Raw genomic sequence first — 25,874 nt, forward strand, 5'->3', positions numbered from 1 at the left:
AAGCCGAGAGAGTCTCTCCCCTCCCAGCGGTTGATGCCACAATTACAGCACAACAGCACAGCCCAACACAACAATATGTGACAAAAAGCATTATGGATGTCATTTACTTTAGGCCAGAATGGCCAGAAATAGAGGTTTATTTTTAATTTAATGATGTCTGAATGATTTTAAATAATATCTGACCGTGGAGTTATTTGGGTATTTAAATAAAGCGTATAAAAATAAAACCATAGAGTCATCTCAATCCTACGTGGAAATTTGATCTTATTGTATCTTTACATAACTTTGGCTTTATGCCACAAATCTTAGCCAGGTTTTGTATTTTGGGATGAAATATTTATTTCCCTCTGATGTTCACTCTCTCATATCTGCACCTATATCGTTATTGTTTTGTGCTCATTGGTTCAATTCAGATTATATATGTAGTGCACAACAAATGTCATCTCAAGGCATTTTAGAAAAGAAGTAATTTCAATTCAACATCGCTGTTTTAGCCATAAGCTTTATCAAAAAGGAAAGTTTTAAGGCTAGTCTTTATAGTAGATCGAGTGTCTGCCTCACTAAAACCTTAAACATCTTCCTCAAATTCTGGGACCCAATCTGAGAGCAAAGTGTCGTGTTAGGAAGATGGTGTCTCATGAAAGATGGTGTTTCATTATTAAGGGCTTTATATATGTGTGTGTGTGTGTGTGTGTGTGTGTGAGAAGGAGAATCTTAAATTATATTCTGGATTTAATGCAGAGCCAGTGGAGGTTCTTTTCAAAAACACTATTCCCTTTTCTTTGTCTTTTTTATGCCAATAGATAACTTTGCAGTCGACAAAAATCCCATTCAGAATTTCCCAAGGCTCCATCTTTAGCCCCTATAATGTATGCGCCCAGTAGCTCAGAATATGACAATGATAAGCTGCCGTAATAATGCAGGTGATACGCAGCTCTACAATACGATGTCACCACTATGAACCCATCCAAGCACTGAATATATGCATTGAACAAATCAGGGCATGGATGTCAAAACTGCCCTTTTATCATCTAAAGAACATTTCTAGGAAAGATGGACTAATGTCCCAGCATGATCTGGAAAAACAAATCCATGCTTCTATACTTAGTTTAAATATTGCGACAATGTCTTCGTAGGTCTGCCCAAAGAAATCAATCAGACAGCTTCAGATGATCCAAAAGGCTTCTGCTAAAACTAGGAAGTTAGAGCACTTCAGAGAGTAGACTCTAAAATACTTTTGTTAGTTTATAAATCACTGAATGGTTTAGCACCAAATTACATCAAAGATCTGTTGTTGATGCATTAACCTTGCAGACCACTTTTCTGATAGAGAGCAGAGTTCGTTGTTCTGTGCATGACAGCATGTTGACTTGGTTCTGAAACAGCAAAAATGTCCAAAAAGCAAAGTTTGAGTAACTTTTTCTTTCACCATAAAGTAATAAATTGACTTTAATGTAAATTTAAAGTGCAGAAGCACACAAAATAAATTTCACATTTGTCTCTGTGAGTAATAATTCAAATAGGATTTGGGTTATTGCTTCTGGTTGAGCCTTCACTTTGTTACAGCAATATATCTGCAGTTTAGAAAAGGACTAACTGAGTATATTTTTGTTCCATTTCCCTCCCCAGCCCCAGGGGTCACACATACCACTTCCGTTCTTTTACAGCAGACATTCACACGTACAAAAGTCAAACATTAGTCCTTCCCTGACATATTCAACCGTCCCTCCTAGGCTTCACCCAATAAAGGATTCACCTGATAACTCTGACCTGAAGCCTGATTTAGCTTCAGTGGCAGCAGAGAGGGGAAATATTTCCTTCCTTGGAAAATCAATCATCTCAAAGGTTAGTCCTAATTACTTGAGTTGTGCTCAGAGTCCTCCACTTGATAAAAGAATTACAGTGACGGGCCTGGTACTTTGATAAGTTCAGCCAGTGAATGATGAATAATTCAATGTTCTGAGGATGTCAGTGGCGCTGTACTTTGGAGAAATGACTGCAGAGTCGCACAAGAGCTCAAACAGATGTTTAATGTCTCTTACTTGGAACCCTCTCCTGAATATTTTCTCCCTCATTCTCTGTGAGTTCTTGAACTTCCTGAAATATGCCTTTTTAGACTCTTGATCTAAAATCAGTTTAATATTAAACTATACTTTATGTGGCTTTACAACCAACTTTATTGAGCTGTTATGTTATCGGTAGGAGAGTACGAGCGTTGATGGCATAAAATGTGACTTCCTGGCAAAGCAATGTTCAACTTGTGCTAAAACAAAAACATACCTACCGTCACATTGCTTGCTAGGCTTTTAACAATATTTGCATGATCCTGATTGCACAAAGCACGGTTAGCAGGGGTCAAAGTTTCAACTGAGCAACCTGTCTCTGTTTCAAAGGCCTTTCTCCTCCATTTGCTTTCCTTTCCTTCTTTTTCCCCTTCTCATGTTGTTTTATAACGCTAAATACCATCTAAGCAATTTCATCCTTGCTTAAAGATTACCACAGTAATGGTGCTTTTATGAAGCCAGGCACATTGATGCCAAAACACAGCCGCAGGCATTGCATGGAAGAAAAACGTCTTTTGTTGAACCACTTGCAAGCTTCCGTTATCTTTTTTGTTTTCTTTCTTTCTTTTGCTGTTCCACCTCAACTCTTCTCCGCATTTTGCAGCTGACATATTTCTGGGTCCCATAGGACGAGCACATTCCTTTCCTCGCAGTTGTGCAATCCCTGACAATCACAGTCCACCACCTCCCCTTCTCCCTCTGACTCCCTATTCGCCCAAAGTGCTCACAGGGCAAGCTGTCCAAACTGTCTGGGCAATGTTCTCTGGTGAGCTGGCAGCCTCGCCTGACCTGTGTACAAAAACCAAACCCTGGTGATGAAGGAGCGAAGCACAAATAACTTGTTTTAAAAACACAACAGACATACAGTGGACATAAAAATCTAAGCACCACTGGCGTAATAACAGGCCACTGTGTTGTTAGAAAAACAGATGTGTTAGAACTTTCTCTGTTTTTAATCTGACCTGTGCAATGAAAGACAAAAACATAGTGGGAAAGGTAGGAAATAAGAATTGAACATGATATGGTAGAAGAGGGTGCTGTTGGACACAAACTGAGGATGTGTTCACTAACACCCACCACATTTAAGCTCACGTTAAACTGGAGCCGTTATTTGAAAGTGTGTCTCCTTAGCCCTAAGTAACTTTCAGCGTTTTCAAAAAAGTTTTTCTCACATTTTCTTGGCCACATTTCAAAGCAAAATCCACAGTCTACAAACAGCTTCTAGTATTTTCATTGCCAGGAGGCATCAGTCAGAGAAAAACACAGAAAAATTAATGAGGCTTTAAATGTACCATGGATCATGGTCATCATCCTATTGAAGGAATATGTTTTCACAAGTGAACAGAGAGAAACTGGTCACCCCACCCCATAACACCTACGGGATAAGGTGGCAGCATAGACCATTTCTTTCAAAGAACTTTAGCAAAGTGTACCAAAAGCACATTTGCAAGATAAATTGTGATCTAAGGAAAACAGTGTTGAACTTCATGGCCAAAATTCTAGAAGGTATTTTGGGAGCAAAACACCTGCACAACACCAATCCCTCTGGTGGTGCCATCATGACTTTTTTGTGCTGGGTTTCTCCAGGCATAACTGATGGCTTAGTCATGAACAGTTCTCTGGGCCAGTCAGTGTTGGTACAAAACCTTTAGCCTTCTGCTAGACAGTTGACAATTAAGAATTTAACATAGGAGTCCAGAGTCCAGACTTAGATCTAATTTTTCCGAAGAATGGGACTGTTTAAGAACAAATACTAATGTGGCAGGTGTCTATTCTATATTTTCACCAAAGTATGTGTATTTAAATAGAAATTACAAAAATACATGTTATTGAAAAATATTATTAAAACTGCCACAGCTAGTTTAATTACTTGTTTTTGGAAGTGGTTGAAATAATTGTTACTTTTCTGTTTTAAAATTAGTTACAGTATATTATATTTTTACTGACATGTTCAGTAATGGTTATTGGATTGTTAGAATCTCATGCTTTCCTGTACCTAAATGCAATGAGTGGCATCGTTTGGCTTCATATATCCTTGTCCATAACAAGAATGACATTTCTGTATTCAAAATATTTGAAAGTTTGCAATAAAGCTGAAGTTGAACAGTATTGATATTCGTGGACGTAGCTACATATACTAATGAAATGTCAGAGCGGTTGTTTAATAATTGTTAATGTCTCAAAGAATTGTGTGAGAGAATCCAAACAGTTCTTGTTAAATATCTGAGCCACTTCTTTCGGATCTAAAAACAAATACCGGAATTCCCGTATCCGCATCGCGACCAACGGATGGACTCATGTGACTTTTAACGCAACTCATTAAGAAATCGTCATGCTGGATTTATGGGTTTTGTAGTTCTAAAAATGAAAGCTCTGAGTTCCTACCAGTGCAACAGAAACACGATTCCCATCATGCAACGGTACTTTAGCGTAGCTTTGCACTTTCGGTTAGCTTGGTAAGATAGCGGACGAGCGGTCGATAGAAGAAATACTGATGTGTTAGTGTGGAAGTGGTGCTTTTTCTGCTCAGGAACGCGGTATTTTCTTAAGCTCGCAAAGACTTTATTTGGAAAACGAAAATGGTAACTATGTCATTGTTTTTGCGTTGCTGGGCTTTACTTTAAATGTCAGTTGGAGTTTGCTACCGTTTGAGGGTTGGACTGATAAGCTCGACATTCAGTCAGCAGGGGAAAAAAAAAAAACACGCTAGCGATGTATTTATTGACCTAAAGAGTCAAAATGTATTCAATTGACCCAAACTAGTTTAAAAATATGGCTGGCTTTCTAATTGAACTGTCCTGTTGCTAAATAAACAGCTGTTGTCATTTCACATTAGCTACAATGACTTCTTTACCAACCTGTCCACACTTCTGCGTTTTTGCCTACCCTTTAAAACGTTAAATATATATATATATTTGTTTCCCCATATTAAATTGCTTTGACTAAGGTGATCATTTTTGTTGTAGCTTTACTAATGTTTATTTTTCTGTTATCTTTTTCCTCGTAAAGATCCGCTTCATCCTCATTCAGAACCGAGCAGGGAAGACGCGGCTGGCCAAATGGTACATGCAGTTTGATGACGACGAGAAACAGAAGCTGATCGAGGAAGTGCATGCCGTGGTCACTGTCAGGGACGCCAAGCATACCAACTTTGTTGAGGTAAGGGGATTTGTTCATGTTTAACTCGTGGTTCATTCTTTGCGCAATTTTCTCTCCAGCAGATTGATGGTCCTGAACATTTTCCCAAGAGTGTTTATTGTTAAAGGATCTTGCTAAGAGTCTAGATTAACATAATTGCTGTTTTCCAACTAGTTGGTGCAAAGCTGCAGTCTCTCTATGCTATGTGACTATTCTCATGGAAGCCGTCTGTTGTTTTCCCTCAAAATGAAATCTGCAATCACTATTTAAAATGAAAGTGTCCGCTGAAAAGAAAAGCTTTTTTTTTTTGTGTGTGTTTTGAAAACGCTTTAAATGTAGACTCCTTAAAATGTGAAATATTTCGGTTTAAATTATATAAGCTTTTATGTTTGTAGGGGTCCTACACTAACCATTTTCATATCAAGCGAATCATTTACCTGTAGCTTATTGTACAGGGCATTGGCATTTTTTAGGAGAGGAGAGGCTAAAATTAGTGATAATTCACTCATTTTCATTCACTCAAGTCATTTTCCTTTGTTTAAATATGAGTCATTAAACTCAAAGGAACCTGAGTTTCTGTACAACCTTGAATTGTACGACCTTCAATTCAAAGTCGATGCATCTGATGCTCCAAGCCATCAGATATAAACAAAAATCGGACCTTGTTTTTTTTTTTCTTCTTCATCCTGTGGATTTTATACGTTTATGCGACTTTTTTTAATGGGAAAGCTGTGGATATTGAGCGCTGGTGAAAGTGCCGATGTTATGAAACGAGATGCTGAGTGTTTCTTTTGTTTTACTCCCACAGTTCAGGAACTTCAAGATCATTTACCGGCGCTACGCTGGCCTCTACTTCTGCATCTGTGTGGACGTGACCGACAACAACCTGGCATACCTCGAAGCCATCCACAACTTTGTGGAGGTAAGTAACTGAGACACACCATGTAGACAGAGCATGTGAACTGTGATGATTTAGTTGTTGTGGTCTGCTGGTTTCCAGGAATGTCTCCAGAGGGTTTCTCGTTCTTTTTATTGTTTTTTTTTAAAAGAATGCTTGCTTTCTGGTTTATTTACTTGCTGCATCTAAATGTCAAACTTGTATTATTTTTCCAGTCAGTTCAAGTATTATCTCACTGTAAGCACATCAAATATGTTACTGTTACTGCCTGATGCTTTCATGTCTGTATGGACCAATATTTCTGAGAAGCACTTGTTCTCTCTTTGCCATAAAGAATTAAGGCAGTTCTGAAGGTAAAATTTGCTACAGCACACCTCTAGTATGATGTACTGAATAAAGAGGCCATCCCATGGGATTTGCTTTCGCTGAGTTTGTAACACAATTTTTCCCCATTGCTTCAATGTAAGCAAAGCAAAACTGAAATGATGGTTCAGTTATTCAAATTTATATATTAAGTCTTAAAACATTGTAAAAACTACTTACTGTAGAAATGAAGTGTAACTGGTTTTACAACCCGACATGTAGTTTGTAAAATGTTTGCAATATATTGCAATATTTTTGTCTTAAGCTATGTGTCTCTATCATTTAGTTAACTCCCTTCTGAAATTTCAAGCTTAAAGTCCAATCAGTTTTATTATTTTTTTTACTAAGACAAACAGTTGAGCATTTTTGTCTTGACTGCTCAGGAGTGAAGGTCTTTTAATTTACTGTTTGACCTTGACAGAGGCATTTAATGTACAGCAATGCAGGATCTTAAAGCCCCCTGTCTTGTTCTATGTGGCCACTTCTAGAGGAAAAAAAGATACTCGTTTTTGTCCTTTTTTTTTAAAATTCATTCTTTTGTTGTTATAGCTGTGGCTCGAGAATTCCATTATCTTTAATCCATTCAGACAAATGAGAGAAAAATGGAGCTTTCCCCCCCTTTTCCTTATATATCCACAGACTACTCATTATCTGACGTGCACAGTTAAATAATGCAATAAGATGTTAGAGACACCAAATGAGTTCTGTCACATTATTACAACAGGTTGAAATAAAAATCTCTTCAACGTGCAAATGTAATATGTTATAAATGTGTTTTCCGCCTCTCCTTTTTAGTTTTTTTTATTTATTTTTTTATCCCTCTGGGATGATTCTGTTTTCTTTGTCATATTGACATGATGTACTGCAGCTCTACACCCATTTGACACACTGTTCAGTTTTGTGAAAAGTGGCCGATATTTTCAGTGTGCTGCAGCTTCTCCATCACTGTTCGGTGTATGAGCAATATTAATGTAAAATTACTTCCTGCCGGTAGAAGACAGAATTGACACTTTTGCAGATTTATGAAGTCGTTATTGTGCTCAACATGCTATTAAATTAGCTTGTTTCAATCAGAACATTGATTTCTCCTGATTTTTTTCCTGCTTCTTCTCTCTGAAGGTGCTGAATGAATATTTTCACAATGTGTGTGAACTGGACCTTGTGTTCAACTTTTACAAGGTGAGATTGCTTTTCATGTCGAGACTTTGTGATTGTTTTAGAACCCAAATGCAGCACAGATGACAGCTCTTTGTGCGTTTTTTTCTTACTTCCCGTGTGCGTTTCAAGGTGTACACCGTGGTGGACGAGATGTTCCTGGCAGGAGAGATCAGGGAGACCAGTCAGACCAAGGTCCTCAAGCAGCTCCTTATGCTCCAGTCACTAGAGTAGAAGTTGATCCCTCTTTCCCCACTTATCTGCTTCCCCTGGCATTCAACCCTAGCTTCTCCGTGTTTTATATCGCTCTGAAAAGCAACCACGTCTCTCTCCTGCCACTTCTTCAATGGCCGCAAGGAAGCAGCGTTTAGAGAACATAGCCAATATTGTCTAAATATTGATATTTGAGGTAAACTAAACTGCTTGCCGTTGAAAAATTAGACTTTGCAATATTCTGTACACGTGGAACAGCTATTGTTGTCAGTAGGCGAACAGAAAAACACTTGTATTTGTTACTGTTTGAAATCCTCATTAAGGCGCAGTCATGTTTGTGTTCTCTCTCAGCCAGCGGGTGCGGAAACTAGTTATTCTGTGTATTAACAAGTAAATTAACTCATTTACCTCTGTGCACTGTTAAAATCAGTGTAAAACTGTTAGCCCCTGTCCCCTTTTGTTGCTCTTTAACCCATACATTCATCTAATGGCACTACGTTTAACTAACAAGCACCCAAACAAAATGTGGATCACAGATGGTAATGAAAGCCTTGCAGTCAAAAAGCAATAGCCTGGGAAACATTACAGTATTCTTCAAGGCTCATTTGCATTTTTTATTCAACTCTCGCTGCAAGCAGACGACAAGTAGAAATTCATTTTAGAGCGATTAACTCATCACAGCGAGTTCATCCTACTCGAATGCAGTACAGTTTCAATGTTATGCTAACCTGTGCTGTGTCAGGCATCCTTCTGGGTGGTGGATGACATGATAAATTATCTTTGACTGATTTTTTTTTTATTTCAACAAATGGTGCTTGTTGGGTCCCTCTCAAAACACTTAAAATGGAGACGAAACTTGGACATTCAGCGTATTTTCCATGAGGCAGTAATGTGATGTTTGCTCAGTGCGGTGTGTGTAAATACAGTGCATCTTGTTGTTGAGTATTATGAAATGAAGTCATACAGAGTCGTACATTCCTTTGGCTCTCCATAAAGCGAAATTGAATTTTAAGCTCCCTCGTGAAGTCAAAACGATCTGCTTTTATACATGTCTCTGCCGGAGTTAAACGCCTGTGAAATTGAAAATGTCATTCTAATTTTAACCATATCCAGTCGCACAGTTGATTTCACATGTTGACAAATGTTTTATCGATTGAACAATAGTGAACAATCTGCCACTTCCTTTCTTGTGAACCTTATGAGATGTCTCCAGTTCAATACCTGTATGTCCCATTTTTTTTGTGTAAATAAACAAAAGTTGACCAAACTGTTTTATTAGTATGACTTATGATGTCAGTGATGGGACTGCCAAGGGAGTATCCATTAACCTGCACCTTTTTTACACTTTGTCACAATTAAAGCTATATACTTCAGTGATTTTTAAAGGGATTTTAGACATAAAGTAGTGTTTATCTAAAAACAGTCAACATTTATAATTAAAAATGTAAAACGTGTTAGGCACATCTGTATTGATCCCAGTTTACCAAGACAAGTCTCTTAGGTCGTACATAGCCCACCTGAGTGTAATTTAGTCAGAGAACAGCTATATTTATATTTAAAAGGGCTCAGGGGTTCTTCAAAGAAAATCAATGAACAAACAGCATCACAAAAGCATAACGGGTTTACAGTTGTGGGGAAGTTTAAAGCAGTGTTGGTTAAACCTGTTTGCCTTTTTTTTTTTAAGGGCGGCACAGTTGAAACCTTCAAGTTTACTTTGCCATCTCCCTTTCAGCAGGTAATCCAGTAGATGAGTTGGTAGATAACTTTCTAAAATGTCAAGCATCATTGATTCCATTGCTCCCATTAAAGTGAAAGTCGAGTCTGGTAGGAAGAAATCTCAGTGGATAAGTACTCAACTAGTTAGAAGTGAAGGAGGCCATTGTCAAAGGGCTGAGTGAAAATGGAGCAAAACTTCAGTTCAGTATGAAAACTATAAAGAGAGCCTGCGAAGCTACCGTTCAACACTAAAACATGCAAGAGAAATGTTCTTAGCTGAAATTATTGACCAAAACATCAACATCGCTTGTGCCTTGTTTACCACAGTTTACGGATTGACAATCCCTCTTGCGACTGTACCGGGCTGCACTCGACCAGAGCCTACGATGGATCTGAAAATGTTAACACTGCTGCACACGTTCTCACTAACACTTTAGGAAATGGAGTGCGTCACTCCAGTTCTAAAGTCCTTCCACTGGCTCCGAGAGAATGGACTTTAAAATATTTTAGTTTATAAGTCACTGACCGACACAGCACCAAAATACATGAAAGTCCTGTTGCTATGTCAACCTTCCAGACCACTTGGGTCTTCTGGCTCTAGTCTACTCTGTATCCACAGAACCAAACATGGAGAATCAGCATCCAGTCTCTACGCCCTATAATGTTTCGTTTTTGTTTGTTCATTGTATTGCGTTTTTCCAGTGTAAAGCACTTTGACTTGCCTTGTTGCTGAAATGTGCTGTAAAAATTATTATAAAAGGTTCTGTTCACACCACCAGTGACTTGACTGTCCACCTAAGCTGACAGGTCTAACAGAAAGAGCATTAATCAGTCTGCTGTATCTCTGGAGGAGCTGCTGAGATTAACAGCTTCGGTTCGTTTGGCAGCGCAGTGAGTCATGCACGTCACATCCTGTTTTTTATGGAACAGTGGCAAAAAGAAATCCAGAGGAACTTGCTGGTGCTCTGGTCAGATGAGCCTGACATATAAAATGCTGAGTGGTGTGGAAAACTAAATTTGCACATCACCACCATGAAACATGGTGTGCAGCATCATCCTGCTGCAGAGATGCTCTTCTGTAGAAAGGAATAAAACTGGTCAAAGTTGATGGCTGAATAAAGGGAGGGCAAACCTGGGGAAAAAAAACTATTTAAAAGACACAAATGACCCAAGACTAAGGCAGAGGTTCTACTTCGTGCGTCTTACACCTAAATAGAATAAAGTAATATTCAAGTTTAAAATGATCCAGAACATAATGGGTTTTTTTTTTCGTTTTTAATTTTCTTTGTAAACTGAGTTTTTAGAAAAGTGCTTTACAAATAAAATGTATTAATAATCTTTGGCACGACATAAACTATTAAATCCTACTGAAACCTCATAAAATCACTGATCTTAAAACTTGTATTGTTTTTGGCAAGACAGAAATACGGGCAAAAAAATTAAGGAGAAGCCTTATTTTCTCCTAAAAATCGTTAGGAGAAAATGTAAGCCAGCATTTTCTGGCTAACATTTAGCACCATCTAGTGGCCAAACCTCACACGCAGTAAACCCCACTATTCCGTTGTGAGGTCATCTCCACAGCAGGCGTGCGATCAGTCAGTCAATGTGTCCACATCAGCAACATTACGCCCCTCGAGTCGTTACTCCATCGACCCGGGAGCATAAATTCACACAACTGGACGCAGAGGACGCATGCTATATTTACCGCGGGAGACTTCTGGTATCCTGACCTCAACCTGACGGCCTTTAAAAGAAACAACTCGACCGAAGAATGGCGGCACGAGGAAATCAATCAAGTGCGCAGATTCCGGCGTGAAGTTTCAGGCTCCACCAAGGCAGCTACCAATAAATCTGAATTGTAGTCGCTGCTCATAGGAAGCAGCAGGGAGGGGTTGGTTTATACTCAGTCAGTGACTCCTCTGGTGTTACCAAAGAAGAAAACAAACACAGAGAACCTTTTAAATGAAAAACAAGCAGTTTACTGGGAATTGCATAATTAAAACAATGAGCAATACTCACCCTCAATAAGACAATTGACAATTTGTATTTACAACATAGGTTATAATTAAAATGTACAGTAATATTTGGGCTGAATATATCACATCATTTACAAAACAACCGAGTCAGGATTGCGTTTCCCGAGTGATGAAGTCCAGACAAGTGAAGAAGCGACGCTTGTGTTGGTGTTCTGATGACTGCCGTTTAAACCTGTGCACACATATTGATGCGCTTTAACCGCGAGGCAGCAGAACTGAAACGTTTTAAATAATAAATGTGCATAAAACAGAAATTATCAGCTGCTTTCTCACAAAGCGAACAAGATGATTTTGCTCCACTAGAGGGTAACGAGACACAAGAAGAACAAAATTAGGAACCTCAGTTGTAATTCAATAAGAGCTGATAACATCTACATTAAAATCTTTATTAAAGTATATCTTTTCAAGTAAAATAACATTTACATCTCTATAGTTACAGCATATTCAGAAAACAAAATTGTAAAAGTAAAAGTGCACTTTCAGAAATGACAGACTCACACAATGTAAAGCAACACATTTTCACCCCTCTTGATACCCTAAAAACCCAGAAAGTCCTCCCCAGTTTCCCGTCAGTGTGCCGACTCACTTGGATTAAAATATCCACAGCGAGCCTGGAGGGACAAGACCTCATAATTCAGGATAAAGATAAACGTTAGCTGGCTGTTTTCATCAACCATTGGATGGGCGATTCACACAAGCAGTGCCTGTCTCTTTAGTAGAAAGGTGGTGGTGGTGGGGGGTTTGTAAAGGTACTGAAGTGGAACCCGATTCTCCCCAGCATCACCAGAATGTCTGCCCCAGTTGTCCAAGGACAGAGGAAACACCCCTCCCTCCTAAAGTAATTTATAACCTGAGTTGGCTCACTAAAACAAACTAGAACAAAACAGATTTTTTTTTAAAGTTGAAATATTGAGTCATAGTGTCAAGAATACATTTCACCTCAATTTTTGATAATTCCAATTTTCTTTTGACATTCTCTTTCTTTATGACAATGTTTTCTGACTTTTTTTCCACAATTTGAAAAAGTAAACGGTCTTTTCTCAACACGTCACATTTTCTCGAAAAAGGTTTTTCGGTTCCAACTCTAATGTTCTAATCTTACCAAAATGTTTTTTTTCTTTCAATATTTTGACTATTTTCAAATCAAACTTTTGACACTCCTACCAACCCCTTCGACTTTATTCTCGACATTTCAACGTTATTCTCAAATGGGAAATAAAAAAAATACATTAAAAAAATCTACCCTAATATAAGTATTAGGGTCATTTGTTTTCCTCCAAATGACCCTAATACTTCCTTATAGTTTGTGTGCTTAAGTAGTTGCTTTTAAGGCTGCAAACAGATTTCTGAATCATCACTTCCCCACACATGAATAATTGACCGCACAGCTTGAAGACGAATCTGAGGGAGCATGAAAGCTTCCAAAAGCAGGAAGCTGCACTTGCTGTCAGATTCCTGAACCAGCATTAGCTTGGAGAGCAGCATGGGTCATTGGGAGTTCATGAAGGAAAAGCCCAGGAAGAGGAGCAAAACACTGGTTTTTAATAAAAAGGCAAATGACTCCTAATCTGTCAGTGAGTTGGGACTAGACAACAGAGAGGTCCTACTGCCTTAACTTTTTAATATCGCTCAATATTTACATGTTGGAAACTTTGGAAATCAAATTTCCTCTTTGACGTGGAGGGGAGTGAAACTTTGGAGTAAAACACAGTTTAGGTCAGATATTTAAATGAATAGTCACCTTTTAATTTGGGCTGAAATTAGTTGTTTCAAGTGTTCTTTGGAGTATAAAATTATTATAGAACATACAGCTTCAATTGCTTCGAAAACAACACATGTGAAGATGTTAAATTGTAAATACATGTGTGCGTACAGTATATGTATATACAGTATATATATATACATACTCTGATCTGAACCCTACTGAAAATGTGAAAACTCTGCTCTACAGTTTGAGCCGTCCCAAAACAAATTTGAGAAGACTGGCAAAAACGTCCAGGCAGAATTATTATTATGGCTACAAGACGTGTAGTTTCTCTACAGCTAGCAAAGAGAAATTTGTGCAAATATTACTGTATGTTTATATTTGAGGGTTCATATGTAATTTTGACGCTGTGTGGACTACAACAACAACTAAAAAAGCCGCAATCAATTCACATTGGTGCTCCCAATTCTTGCATCTAAAACTCATTGCAACTGTATGGTATATAATCACTGCAGGAAAAAAAAGAAGAAAGAACAGGATCAATGTGGTGGATGAAAGGATGCAAACCTCTGACCAAAACTGTGGATTTAAAGTATGGAGCATAACCTAAAAGCCATCGCTCTGCATCATTACAGTGCATTTGCAATACAAAAACCAAGCATTTTCCACTTCAACACTCAATGATTGAACACTCTGGGACTGAGTGAGCTCCACCTGAGCCCCACTACTCTTCAATTTTCTGATCAAATGAGAAGTATCACAAGATGACAAACCACCGACGTTGCGTCTGATAGAAACCTGAATACGACATTTTTAAGCCAAACTATGGAGGAAGATGACCTCTTTTAAAAGTACACATTTAGACCGTTTATCACAGAGTCACTATCGGTTACGATTTGCTTCGATTAACTAATCAGCCGAAGGCCGAGTGATGAAAATGCTCGAAGGAGCTTCACAATCATTTACAGTCAATGAAGTGCAAACTTAGGAAAACATCTTAGGGTTGCTTAAAACCAGCGTGGGAAAGCGAAGACGGAAAACGACGGGAGAGAAGCTCAAAACAAACAACCCTTGACTTGTCCTCCTCTGGCATCTTCGTGCCTTCTTCGTGATCGTACCGTCTTCGCACTGAGAGGGAGGGGGTTAAGCTGTCCAGATATGGGATGAAAACCTGAACCACTCAGGTAAGGAGGCTTACCAGAGGTTGGAGGTCAGGGGTCAAAGTAGTGCCCCCAACCCACCAACATTGATCCAGGTGGTCTAAAGTGCATGAGACAGCAGTCGCACACACCCAAAAACACCTGGAGATGAGCTGCAGAAGAAACGGACGTTGTCTCATCAGTTTCAGAGTGTTGAACAGTGAGGTGATCCAGCCTCGGTGGATGACTTGCTACGGTCTCTCCCATATGGAGAGACCGCCCCCTACAGGTAGGTAGCTACCTGTAGGGGGCGGTCTCTCCATATGGGCCAGCGGGTTCAAGTAAGGTCGGAGTCTGACCCCTAGCAGTTACACTGCTGCTTGTTTTGTGTCGTTGTGCCTCTCGGCTGCCGCAGCTGCCTCAGTGAGGCGTCTCCATATTGGATCCCTGAGCCCATCCTCTCAGGGTCCAACTCCCCTTTAAAAAGGAACCAAAAGGAAAGAAAATGTCACCATAAAAAAATAAATTAAATATATCCAAACTCTGGCAGAGGTCCCCGTCTTTACCAAACCAACTTAAAGCGTACCTGAATCTATCTTGTTGAGGATAGTGCGAGCACATTTCAGGAATCCCTCCTCGACGTTTTCACCCGTCAGAGCGCTCGTCTCCAGAAACATTAGTTCTGTGTACAAGGCAAAAAACGTGCGGGTAGAATTTCATGAGTCAAACACCAGAGGTGGGGACTCGAGTCACATGACTTGGACTCGAGTCAGACTCGAGTCGTTAAAATCACGACTTGAGACTTGACTTGAAAAAATGCTCAAAGACTCGGACTTGACTTTGACTTTCATGCCATTGACTTGGGACTTGACTCGACTTGAAGCTGTTTACTTGAAAAGACTTGATATTTTTTACTCAAAGTCTTAAAATTTAAAACACATTATTTATAAAGTGGCGTCATTAATTAATGTCACTCATTCCGTATCAATATGCGCAGACCGTCACTATGGTTTTCCTCTCTCCTTATGTATGTATGTGTACGTAGCTGCAGCACAACCAATCAAATTAACAGGATTTGGACGTTTAAAAAAACGCGGCAAAGCTACAGAGCTCAGGGAACGAAATACGAAATAACCGCTCGAATATGCTTCCGCGAGTAATTTCTTTTGGCTATGTAGGTTATGAACTTTCGACTAAAAAACGAACTGCAACTTGTAAAACATGCAAGAAGAGAATATCGGATGGAGATGCCACGACGTCCAACTTTGTCCGGCATTTGAAGCTTCACAAAGATGGGTAGGTGGCGCTTTTCTTTTGCTGTAAGATAGTTGACTTTAGCTAACTTCGTGTTAGCATGTGTACTCCGGGTTAAATTGGTGATTATTTACCATAAATCCGGTCCTTCAAATGCCTCCACAAATAATGTGCACCGTGTTAGCTCAGGAAGCCGGTGGATAGTGAGCGGGGCGCCGGAACAGAAAGCAGATTCTGGACCTGAACACAGGGAACAGAGTCTCTCTGTCCCATCATGATGATGAGCCGGGTCTAGTATCATCTAAGGATGGTTGGTGTATTTGAAGACATCTACGTTGGGAAATTATATTGACAATATATTGTTTACTGCAGTCAGTGCATTAAGTCAACTGTTTTTGACTTAATGCACTGACCGGCGTGACTGTCACATGTCGCACAGAACCCATTTCCAAGTAGTATAGCTTTGCTGGGAAAAAAAAAAAAAGACCAAATACAGTGACTGTCCCAAATAAATTTTGTGTTTAGAATATCTGTCCCATACTTACGGAGGACTGAAACTAACATACTTAGAAATAAAAGCAGAAAAATAAATGCACCAGACCTTCCTGAGTTTACTTGTGATAACTTCATTTATACTTATTTCATTTTTTGAAAACTATGATTGTTGTAGTGTTGATGTTTATTTATGAATAGAAGGAGTAAAATGAAGTAAATGGAATTCATGAAAGGCTGTAATTTATTTTCTGACATCTGTTTACTTCTGACAGATTTGAAGAATACCAGATGAATAAGAGGATCACAAATGAACCTCAAATACATATTTTAAAAAGAACAAATGGTCTATTATTTGAATTTTATGTATAATTGCAAATTATAAAAAAAAAATAAAATAAAAACGACTCGAAATGACTTGAAATTAAAGGTTCCTGACTTGAGACTTGACTCGACTTTTGCCTGTCTTTACTTGAGACTTGACTCGGACTTGAGGACAGAGACTTGAGACTTACTTGAGACTTGCAACACAGTGACTTGGTCACACCTCTGTCAAACACAGCCGCGAAATGTTTGCGAGATAAACCCAACGCTAGTTACCGTTCTCCTGAGCAAACCGCGAAGCTTCCAGAAACGTCACTTCTCTCTCCGCGTCCAGGTCTTTCTTATTTCCGCACAGGATGATGACGATGTTGGGGCTCGCTAGTGTCCGTGCGTCCGTCAGCCAGTTGGTCAGCGCATTGTAAGTTTCACGGCTGCAACGCAACAAGTTGAATGAAGTTTCAGTGTGGAATATGAAATGAACAAAGGGTATTTTTCACATTTCGTTCGATTAAAAGTACAAACTTGCATTTTATCATTTTTAACTTGACAATGACTATGAGTGGGAAGAAACGGCATCATGAAGACCAACAAACAAAGCAGGCAGGACAGAGGGAATGTTGTGGAGAAGCTTATAACAGTGTAAGGTTAGAAAACAAGATCCTAGAGTGGCCCAACTGCAAACCTGGTGGTCCAGCTAAGCCTTTTCCCCATGTTGACGTGTTGGCAATCACCACATACATACGTAGTGGTACGTGATATACATAATATTGCTCAACAACAGCCTGTTGCGTGCCTTGGTGTCTATGGCAACATGAGGTCAGTGAGGTAAAACAGGGTGTAGGCCTGTATATTAATGTTTAACAGCTGTTTTCACTGACAAGCACAGGCTGATGTAACTCCTTGTCCGCACAGTGATGAAATGAGGCGACTCGACCTCAATCTGCTTCCCATGATCTTTCTCCTTCCCTTAATCCAAGAATGCTGACTGCCTCCCTGCTGCCCACAGATAAGACCTCACTTTGGTTACAGAAACTCCAAACTGGATCACATTCCTTCTCTGCCTCATTCCCCTCCCTCAATTTCACAAAACGTTACTCTTCATCTTCACGTCTCACTGTATCTACTTAGTCATTCGACTATGGGGACTCTATAACAGTTATGGGCTATTACTCATATTTTACAAAAACAGACAGAGAGAAGATCGATCTAAAGTGAGTAAAGCAGAAAACTATTTGCAGTTGAGCTTCAGACAACAGTACATTTCAATTTTGAGTCCAGCCAGATGCAACTGCACATACATACGTAAGGGCGTATGTATGTGCAACAGATCAAAATGATTTGGTTTTGGACGGCTACCATCACGGAGTTGTTTTTGCTTTTCTTTTTAAACACAGATCATTTTAAGTATAAGAGGACATAAAAAAACAGGAAGCGAGGTTAATGAGTGCAGTGATTACCTGGTGATGTCATACACCAACAGGGCTCCAGCTGCTCCTCTGTAGTAGCTACGCGTCACAGAACTGTGAAAAGACACAATGTAAGACAAAAACGCCCTCTTCATGCAAACACTCGACTTCAATACACTAAAATTATTTCAGAGAGCAAACGAATTGTCACAATAAGCAATAATTCAATTAGTCGCATGATGAATTGAAATTAGCTTAATCATTTCTGTTTGAATAATTGTCAAAGAGATGGTCCACTTTAATATCATTGAAGAACCGACATTTTGAAAAATGCTGCAAACATTTGACATCCAGAACGATGTGGTTCGTTTCACTTTTTATTTTATTTTTTTTCATTTTTACAAAAGTCCTACCTGACACTTTTGCCTGTCTACATTGACAGATAAATACTTTATGAAAAAACAAAATTTTGGTTACAGATCCTTTGTAAGCTATTTCTGTTCATTTATTTTGGATTTTTAAATGTTAAATGTCCTAAATATTCTTTAAAAATGAAACACTTTGTATTTACATTAATATGCCATTCCTATTGTTGCACCAATTGACAATGGTCTCAAAATGACAATATTATTGTTTATCGCAATAACTTCAGGGACAATTTATCATCCAGCACAATCTGCTATTGTGACGAGTCTAACTGTCACTCTGCATGTGGGCTCGGTAAAAAAAAAACCCCTGATCTCGCTCACAGACTGCCGAAACCTCGGCAGGAAAATTCACGAGACGTTACCGGAATCGCTCCTGTCCGGCAGTGTCCCAGATCTGCAGTTTGACCGTCTTCCCGCCGACATTGACCACCCTGGAACCAAACTCCACGCCGATGGTGTGGTTGGAGTCCTGTTTGACTGCACAGGAGTGATGGGACAGTTTCAAAAGGAAGAAATGTCATATTTATGTAGTTTACACTGCAGTAAAGAAGGACACAGCTTTATAGGCGTTCCCACCATTTTAATCCTGATATCAACTGCCGTTATTGTGTTGTGTGTTTGGAACTCTTGGATCGGCAAACTTTGTTTGAAATTTGCCGATCCAAAAGTGTGACAAACATCTGAAATCTTTAAGTGGGAAAAATACTTGTTCAGACTGCTGCATCTCTCCTGATCTCACTGGAAAAACTGAAACCAAACATTCACTAAACCAGAGATTTATGTGAAAACTTGAAACATTTACAATATAACGTTTTATTTAAGCGTAATCCTTGCAGCTGACAGTCCTGATTACATTAACTTGACAATTTAAAAGTCCAAACAGTTTAAATACTGTTTTACAAAATGTCCCTTTCACTCTGAATGACAGGTTTATTATATACACTTGAACAACGTTGACTTTTATGAAGCTATAATGTTCAGTTCTGTCAAAACAGCTTTGGGATTTAAACTCACTCAGGACACTGTTGACCTTCAGAATGACATAAAGTATAATTTTCATCAAATGCTCTAAAATTAAAAAGTAGAAAACTGTCTGTAAAAGACAGTTAAAGCCATTCAGCTGCAGAGCACAATATGTACAGTATAATTAGCAATACCCTGCACTAAATGTCAGAAAACAGGACCGGCATACACTTTGTTGTTGTGGTTTCATTCTGCGCACCCGTGAGTCAACGAATCTTTTTTTTTTCCCCCTCAGAAGAAGGACGGCTGACCTCTTTTAACTGAGACTTACACTTGTTCTCGATGAACTGGTGGAGGAGGCAGGATTTCCCCGCACCAGCACTGCCGATCACTAGGAACTTGAACAGGAAGTCTGCAGAAAAGATGAGAGGAAGTAGAGCTGAACGTGAATCATCGACGTTGGCAGCAGATCGGCTGTCGCTCTTTGCACCAGAGACGAGCCTCGGATAAACTCCTAATCCTGTTAAAGCCATTACTTTCACAGCATCCGCCAAACTCCAGTCACCCCACTAATCAGAAAACCTTGAATGTAATCTTTCAGGCTGTACAGGCTACGGTTGTTTGTCGGAGGTTAAAAATGGTTTTAGTGTAGCGAACTTTTCATGTCTCACGGTGAAAAAACTTGGACATAGAAAAAAACTTTGAAGATATTGATCGGAGGAATTGCCACCTCAGAAGCAAAGGGGAAACATAATAAATGGTTTCCAAAATATTTAGCTGATTAAAACCTGAACCATTGAGTCAATATTTTCTTGAATCACCTTTCACTGAAAGTCTGTCAGGTTTCAATTTAGCTCTAAATGTCATATCAAAGTTAGCAATAATACAATCTGAAAGGACTACTTGGATAGTACATGATTTTGTATAAACAGTCAAGTATTCACAATTAGCATAGCAATTACATATATCCAGTTGGATGGTCTAATCGCCCTAGATGCCCACTTATGATCAATAAGTTTCAGTGGCTGAGATGACTATGGTCACTAAAATTGTATTAATGAAAAAAAAAAAATACTGTTAACAAAATTGTCCTTGGAATATTCAATAATAGCATGATAAGCACTTCTAATACCGTTTAGCCCAGAAATTTTCTCCCATTTTCTTTGTAAAATAATTCAGACTCAATTGCCTGGATAAAGTGTGTCAGTGAACAACCTTTTTAAAATCTTGCCACAAGTTTTCAGTTGGCTTTGGGCCTGGACTTTGACTGGGCCATACGAACACCTGAGAAAGCCTTGAATTAAACCATTTAATTGTAGCTCTTCATCATGTCAGAGTTGCCGCTCACTGGAAAGATGACCCCGCCAAACCCAGTCTCAATGATTTTGCAGCTTCCACCAGGTTTTCTTGTCAGGCTCAAGGGCAGACCACTTAGGCTACCCAGCTCCTGCTCACCAGTATAATGCAGACTCTGTCTTTCTGTGAGATTTACTTATTGTGTGGTTTTGCAGCCACCTTCACCAACTCAGTTTATGGTGCGTCATTGTTGAGGCGGGCGGTTCCATTAACAACACCAGCTAGAGGTCAGATTTATTCCACCTGATTAGCAGTGGTGAATGCATTGAAGTGTTTTGCTGCAAAACACAGTTTCCATAAGATAAAAATTGACTCAAAAGGCAACATTTCCGTTCGAAAAGCTTGCCACAGCTTTTCAGACATCATACCTTATATCTTGCCTCATAAGAACTGCAAACAGCCGTCAAGTTGTCAAAGAGACGGTGAAAGTTGTACATGAAATGCTTTCAATTAGAGATGAATAAAATTTGGCATCATGACACATGTTGCCTAAATTAAGCAATAAGTATTGCAAAACTGATCAAGAACACACACACACACAATTATTTGCAATCTTCGCTATATTTTGGATTTCAGAACCATTTTGTATAGCTTAAGCAAAAACAGATTTGTTAACACTGCTGCTTTAAACAAAGGCACTAAGCAGGTATTTCCGGGGTTCCTACAAAACTCTTTGCTAAAATGCCATACTTTATCCATACTCAAATTTCTGGAGCTTATAGTCGGAGGCAAAAGTACGGCAAGAGATGAGGAAAAAAGAAGATAGGAATGAAGGAATAGGGATGGGCATTTATCGTGTATTGCACCATTTATCTTTTCTTATAGGAATTTTCATTTATCATTGTCACAATAAAGTCCAATTAATGATGTTTGGAACCCCCCCAAATATGTCAAATTGTATATTTTTTTCCTATTTTCTCAACCTATTTACCTTTACTATTTTCTGTTCAATAATAGAATCAATACATATCAATATGATTGCATGCAGCTTAGTGGTACAAATCACACTTGTTTATGTGACTGGTGTCCTAAAGAGGAGTATTACAGACGGATATGGTTTTCAAAAGCAGCATCTGTGTTTGCAGGGATATGACTGCTCTGTCATGCAGTCAGAGCCACACAGTTACCTAAAATATAAGTAATAAATAGTTCCTATCGCCATTTTTATTGTTGTCACAATAGTACGGCAAACAACAACATTGCAGTAACATGCAAACATAAATTAAATATTAAATAAATTCCAGCTGCAACCGATTAACATGCAACTACTGCTTCATGATGCTTTCGCTGTTTGCAGAACCGATGCTTCAATGGAGACAGTGTAGGGAGACTGAGGCAGAAATCGATGAAAGGCTATTATAGCTACCATTAGAGCTGGCACTTTTCCTCAAATATACAACCCCCATGGATAAAGTTTCATACAAGGAGTGAGGCGGCGAGGGGAATTCAAGTAGATACAGACGGCGAGAGTGGGACTGGGAGTGCAACAGGAGAGGGTGCTGATGGTGTGGCATTTCAAAACATCTGTGATGTGAGAATCGGTGTGCTCTTGGAGCTTGCATCAGACAGAGTCGAGGTAAACAGAAAACTGACAAATATTAGCACAAGTAAAGAAATTGAAACAGTAGCGGCTGGGTTTTTACGCATCTCCCGCTTTATGAAAAGGAGAACTTTGCAGTTGCTTTGATTCAGGATGGGGAACTGATGCACGACACGTTTAGCTGCTGCACATCTACAGGTAGCTGCGGCGTCATGAACCGCAGCTCCGCGGAGCTTCCTCTTTCTCGGCCTCGGACGAAAGGCTACTTCTTATTAAACTATCACCACTCAAAAAAATGCGGCGAGGTTATTGCAGCCAATATGGATTCCTCTGGCTTAAAATTCAACCAACCAGATTATCGGATTTTCCGCAAGAACCATCTTTGCGGCCCGACAAAGAGCTGCTGTTGCATTTCGTCAGAAGTTTAGTCAACTTTCACTCACCACGTCTCTCCATCTGTTTGCTCACGTTACACCGACTGCTTAACGGGGCAACATAATCCTCCATTGCTGGACAAGCGTGTTAGCTAACAGACGCAGAGGCCTCAAAGTAATTCAGTTAAATGGTAGATATAAGCTTAAAATGCTCACTATGAGCGCAATGAAGCGTCTCATCGGCTATATTTACACCAAGCTAGCTAGCGGCGTTGCTAAGAGTCAACCTGTCACATAGGAGTACGTACAGGACAGAGCCATGGACGTTTAACAACTAAATTTACACACAAACCTACCGTATGTCTCAGACATCTTGACCCTCGCTGTGTCAAGGACCCTTTTACGGTTCTTTCTGGTATATTTGCAGCTGTGTGACCGCTGGGTTCACACCTCTTCAGGGGTGTTTATCTACGATGCTAGAGGTTTCCTTGATCCCCTTCTTCTTCTTCTTCTTCTTGAGTTTTTTGGCGGTTGGCAACAAACTTTAAGTAGCATTACCGCCACTTACTGGTATGGAGTGTGGTTCGAGATGGACTATCTATTTATATAAATTTAAATATACTCCTACAAATAACAATAATGAATAAACTAAATAAATAAATCATACACATATATATATATATATATATACACACACATTCATCCATTTTTATACTTAACTTTATACTATACCTCTCTAGATCATGCACATATTCACAAACACACCTACTATAATCAAATTCTGTGAAACAATTTAGTTGTCTTTAAATATTTAATAATTATTTGTATGTGTTTACTCCCCAAATTCTTCCTCAAAATATCTAATAAATTTCCTTGATCCCCTTCTTGGCTTCCTCTGTTCTGACCACAACCGAACGCTTGCAGTTTACGCGCTTGCGTCATCGGCGTTCCAGTTGCGTGGCGTTCAAATTTCCGCGGAATTGTCGGAGTCGAGTTTCACAAGCTTTGTTAAAAGCAAGGTTTTCTATAAGTTTAATTTATCCTTTGACGTCCTATGTGTTGGGTGAACTAAAACGCATTCTGTCATTTCTAAATCAGATGAGACACATAAAAAAATTGGACTTGAAAATTATTTCTTTTTAAAACTTTTAACTGCCCTTAAACAAGCTGAAATTAGAAATTAGAAAAGTTAATGTTAATGTTAAAATCTTAAATGCAACATGTGATGACTGTCACTGTCTTTCCAGATTTTTCCATTGCTATTAAAAACTTATTTAACCTTCAGTTGGTAGGGAAACCAATGGGTTGTGATATTTTACAAGATAATTTACAATGTAATCCAACATTAACTAAATTTCTTTGCAATTTCGTAATTGAAACATAAAAGGTACATGTTTAACAATAGAGGTTGTACAGTACCATGTGTGAAAGACTATAAATGGATTGCAATATTATAAAGCAGCATCAAAGAACATACTGTACTTTGATATTTGATATCAAATGCTAAAGGATATGGCTTATTTGTACAAACACAAAGGCCAGGGCCCACATTGGGACATTGCTGTTTGATTATTATAGAACCAGACACTCCATGCTCCCTGAGCAATCTCGAATATCATAAAGTGAGATAGCAAACAAAAAGGCCAAATATGCAACAATAGACACAATACCAAGTTTAAATGCAGCATGTAAAAGTAAAACACAAACTTGTTTTGGAGTTGGTTTGTACCCTTGCTTGCCTGACTGGTATTTCTCAGTACTTTTATGAAAAAATACCATAAAATACTATACTGTGAAATACATATCTAAACACAAGTGTTTAGACACGCAGTTCTGTGAGTGCGTATCTAAGCCACTGGGTGGCAGAAAAACATAATGAAACATCCAGAGTTTTCTTGAGACAGCAAAATGCAGATTAACCTAGTTTGATAAGCATGACAACAGTCCAGTATGAGGGGCCGTTTAGGACAAAATTTACGTTTTGTCTCTCACACACTACCAAAAAGTCTCGCATACTCCAAAAAAATAGCCACGCACACTCCAAAAAATTACGTTTTGTCTCTCACACACTACCAAAAACTCTCGCATACTCAAAAAAATTACATTTTGTCTCTCACACACTACCAAAAACTCACGCATACTCAAAAAAAATAGCCACGCACACTCAAAAATTACTCACGCACATTCAAAAAATACTCAAATTGCGTATACACACACTACTAAAATGTCACACACACATTCACAAACGTTAACTTTCTCGCTCACATACACTACTACCAGCTCGCTCACATACACTACTACCAGCTCGCGCACATACACTACTACCAGCTCGCTCACATACACACAAACTTTAACTTTCTCGCTCACATACACTACTACCAGCTCGCGCACATACACTACTACCAGCTCGCGCACATACACTACTACCAGCTCGCGCACATACACTACTACCAGCTCGCTCACATACACACAAACGTTAACTTTCTCGCTCACATACACTACTACCAGCTCGCGCACATACACTACTACCAGCTCGCTCACATACACACAAACGTTAACTTTCTCGCTCACATACACTACTACCAGCTCGCGCACATACACTACTACCAGCTCGCGCACATACACTACTACCAGCTCGCGCACATACACTACTACCAGCTCGCTCACATACACACAAACGTTAACTTTCTCGCTCACATACACTACTACCAGCTCGCGCACATACACTACTACCAGCTCGCGCACATACACTACTACCAGCTCGCGCACATACACTACTACCAGCTCGCGCACATACACTGCTAACAGCTCGCACACATACACTACTACCAGCTCGCGCACATACACTGCTAACAGCTCGCGCACATACACTACTACCAGCTCGCTCACATACACTACTACCAGCTCGCTCACATACACACAAACGTTAACTTTCTCGCTCACATACACTACTACCAGCTCGCGCACATACACTGCTAACAGCTCGCGCACATACACTACTACTAGCTCGCGCACATACACTGCTAACAGCTCGCACACATACACTACTACCAGCTCGCGCACATACACACAAACGTTAACTTTCTCGCTCACATACACTGCTAACAGCTCGCGCACACACAGACGTTTATCTCTCACATACACAAGACTAAAGTTGAACACACACACAGTACTAAGACTCGTTTTATGTATGTGTGAGAGCGAGACTCTTTATGAATGAGTGAGAGCGAGACTCTTTTTGAATGTGTGAGAGCGAGACTCTTTATGAATGTGTGAGAGCGAGACTCTTTATGAATGAGTGAGAGCGAGAC

At 39.3% G+C, this 25,874-nt stretch overlaps 2 protein-coding genes across 2 annotated transcripts; one reads left to right on the forward strand and one right to left on the reverse strand.

Annotated features, from left to right (window-relative positions):
* The first annotated feature begins 4,479 nt into the window (after positions 1-4,479).
* On the forward strand, positions 4,480-9,097 carry ap2s1 (adaptor related protein complex 2 subunit sigma 1). The gene is made up of 5 exons (XM_028044627.1): positions 4,480-4,645; positions 5,073-5,222; positions 6,010-6,123; positions 7,582-7,641; positions 7,750-9,097. The coding sequence occupies exons 1-5, from the start codon at positions 4,643-4,645 to the stop codon at positions 7,849-7,851; spliced, it is 429 nt and encodes a 142-aa protein (XP_027900428.1). The 5' UTR covers positions 4,480-4,642; the 3' UTR covers positions 7,852-9,097.
* Positions 9,098-11,502: 2,405 nt separating this feature from the next.
* Positions 11,503-23,065, reverse strand: rab4b (RAB4B, member RAS oncogene family). Its single transcript, XM_028044626.1, has 8 exons — positions 22,920-23,065; positions 19,625-19,705; positions 18,693-18,807; positions 17,954-18,016; positions 16,773-16,927; positions 15,013-15,108; positions 14,728-14,903; positions 11,503-14,599 (listed from the first exon to the last, which is right to left on the reverse strand). Exons 1-7 carry the CDS (start codon positions 22,933-22,935, stop codon positions 14,788-14,790), a joined length of 642 nt encoding a protein of 213 aa, XP_027900427.1. The 5' UTR covers positions 22,936-23,065; the 3' UTR covers positions 11,503-14,599; positions 14,728-14,787.
* Positions 23,066-25,874: the final 2,809 nt, after the last annotated feature.

This window comes from Xiphophorus couchianus, chromosome 18, assembly GCF_001444195.1.
Source record: "Xiphophorus couchianus chromosome 18, X_couchianus-1.0, whole genome shotgun sequence".
NCBI lineage: Eukaryota > Metazoa > Chordata > Actinopteri > Cyprinodontiformes > Poeciliidae > Xiphophorus > Xiphophorus couchianus.

What these genes read in the sequence shown, in the direction of transcription:
- rab4b (XM_028044626.1), bottom strand. An exon ending in GCGGTTTGCTCAGGAGAACG is followed by an intron (nt 15,109 to 16,772) that starts GTAACTAGCGTT and finishes CCTTGTACACAG; the next exon opens with AACTAATGTTTCTGGAGACG. An exon ending in CCTCAACAAGATAGATTCAG is followed by an intron (nt 14,904 to 15,012) that starts GTACGCTTTAAG and finishes TCCTTTTTAAAG; the next exon opens with GGGAGTTGGACCCTGAGAGG.
- ap2s1 (XM_028044627.1), top strand. An exon ending in AGCATACCAACTTTGTTGAG is followed by an intron (nt 5,223 to 6,009) that starts GTAAGGGGATTT and finishes TTACTCCCACAG; the next exon opens with TTCAGGAACTTCAAGATCAT. An exon ending in TTGTGTTCAACTTTTACAAG is followed by an intron (nt 7,642 to 7,749) that starts GTGAGATTGCTT and finishes GTGCGTTTCAAG; the next exon opens with GTGTACACCGTGGTGGACGA.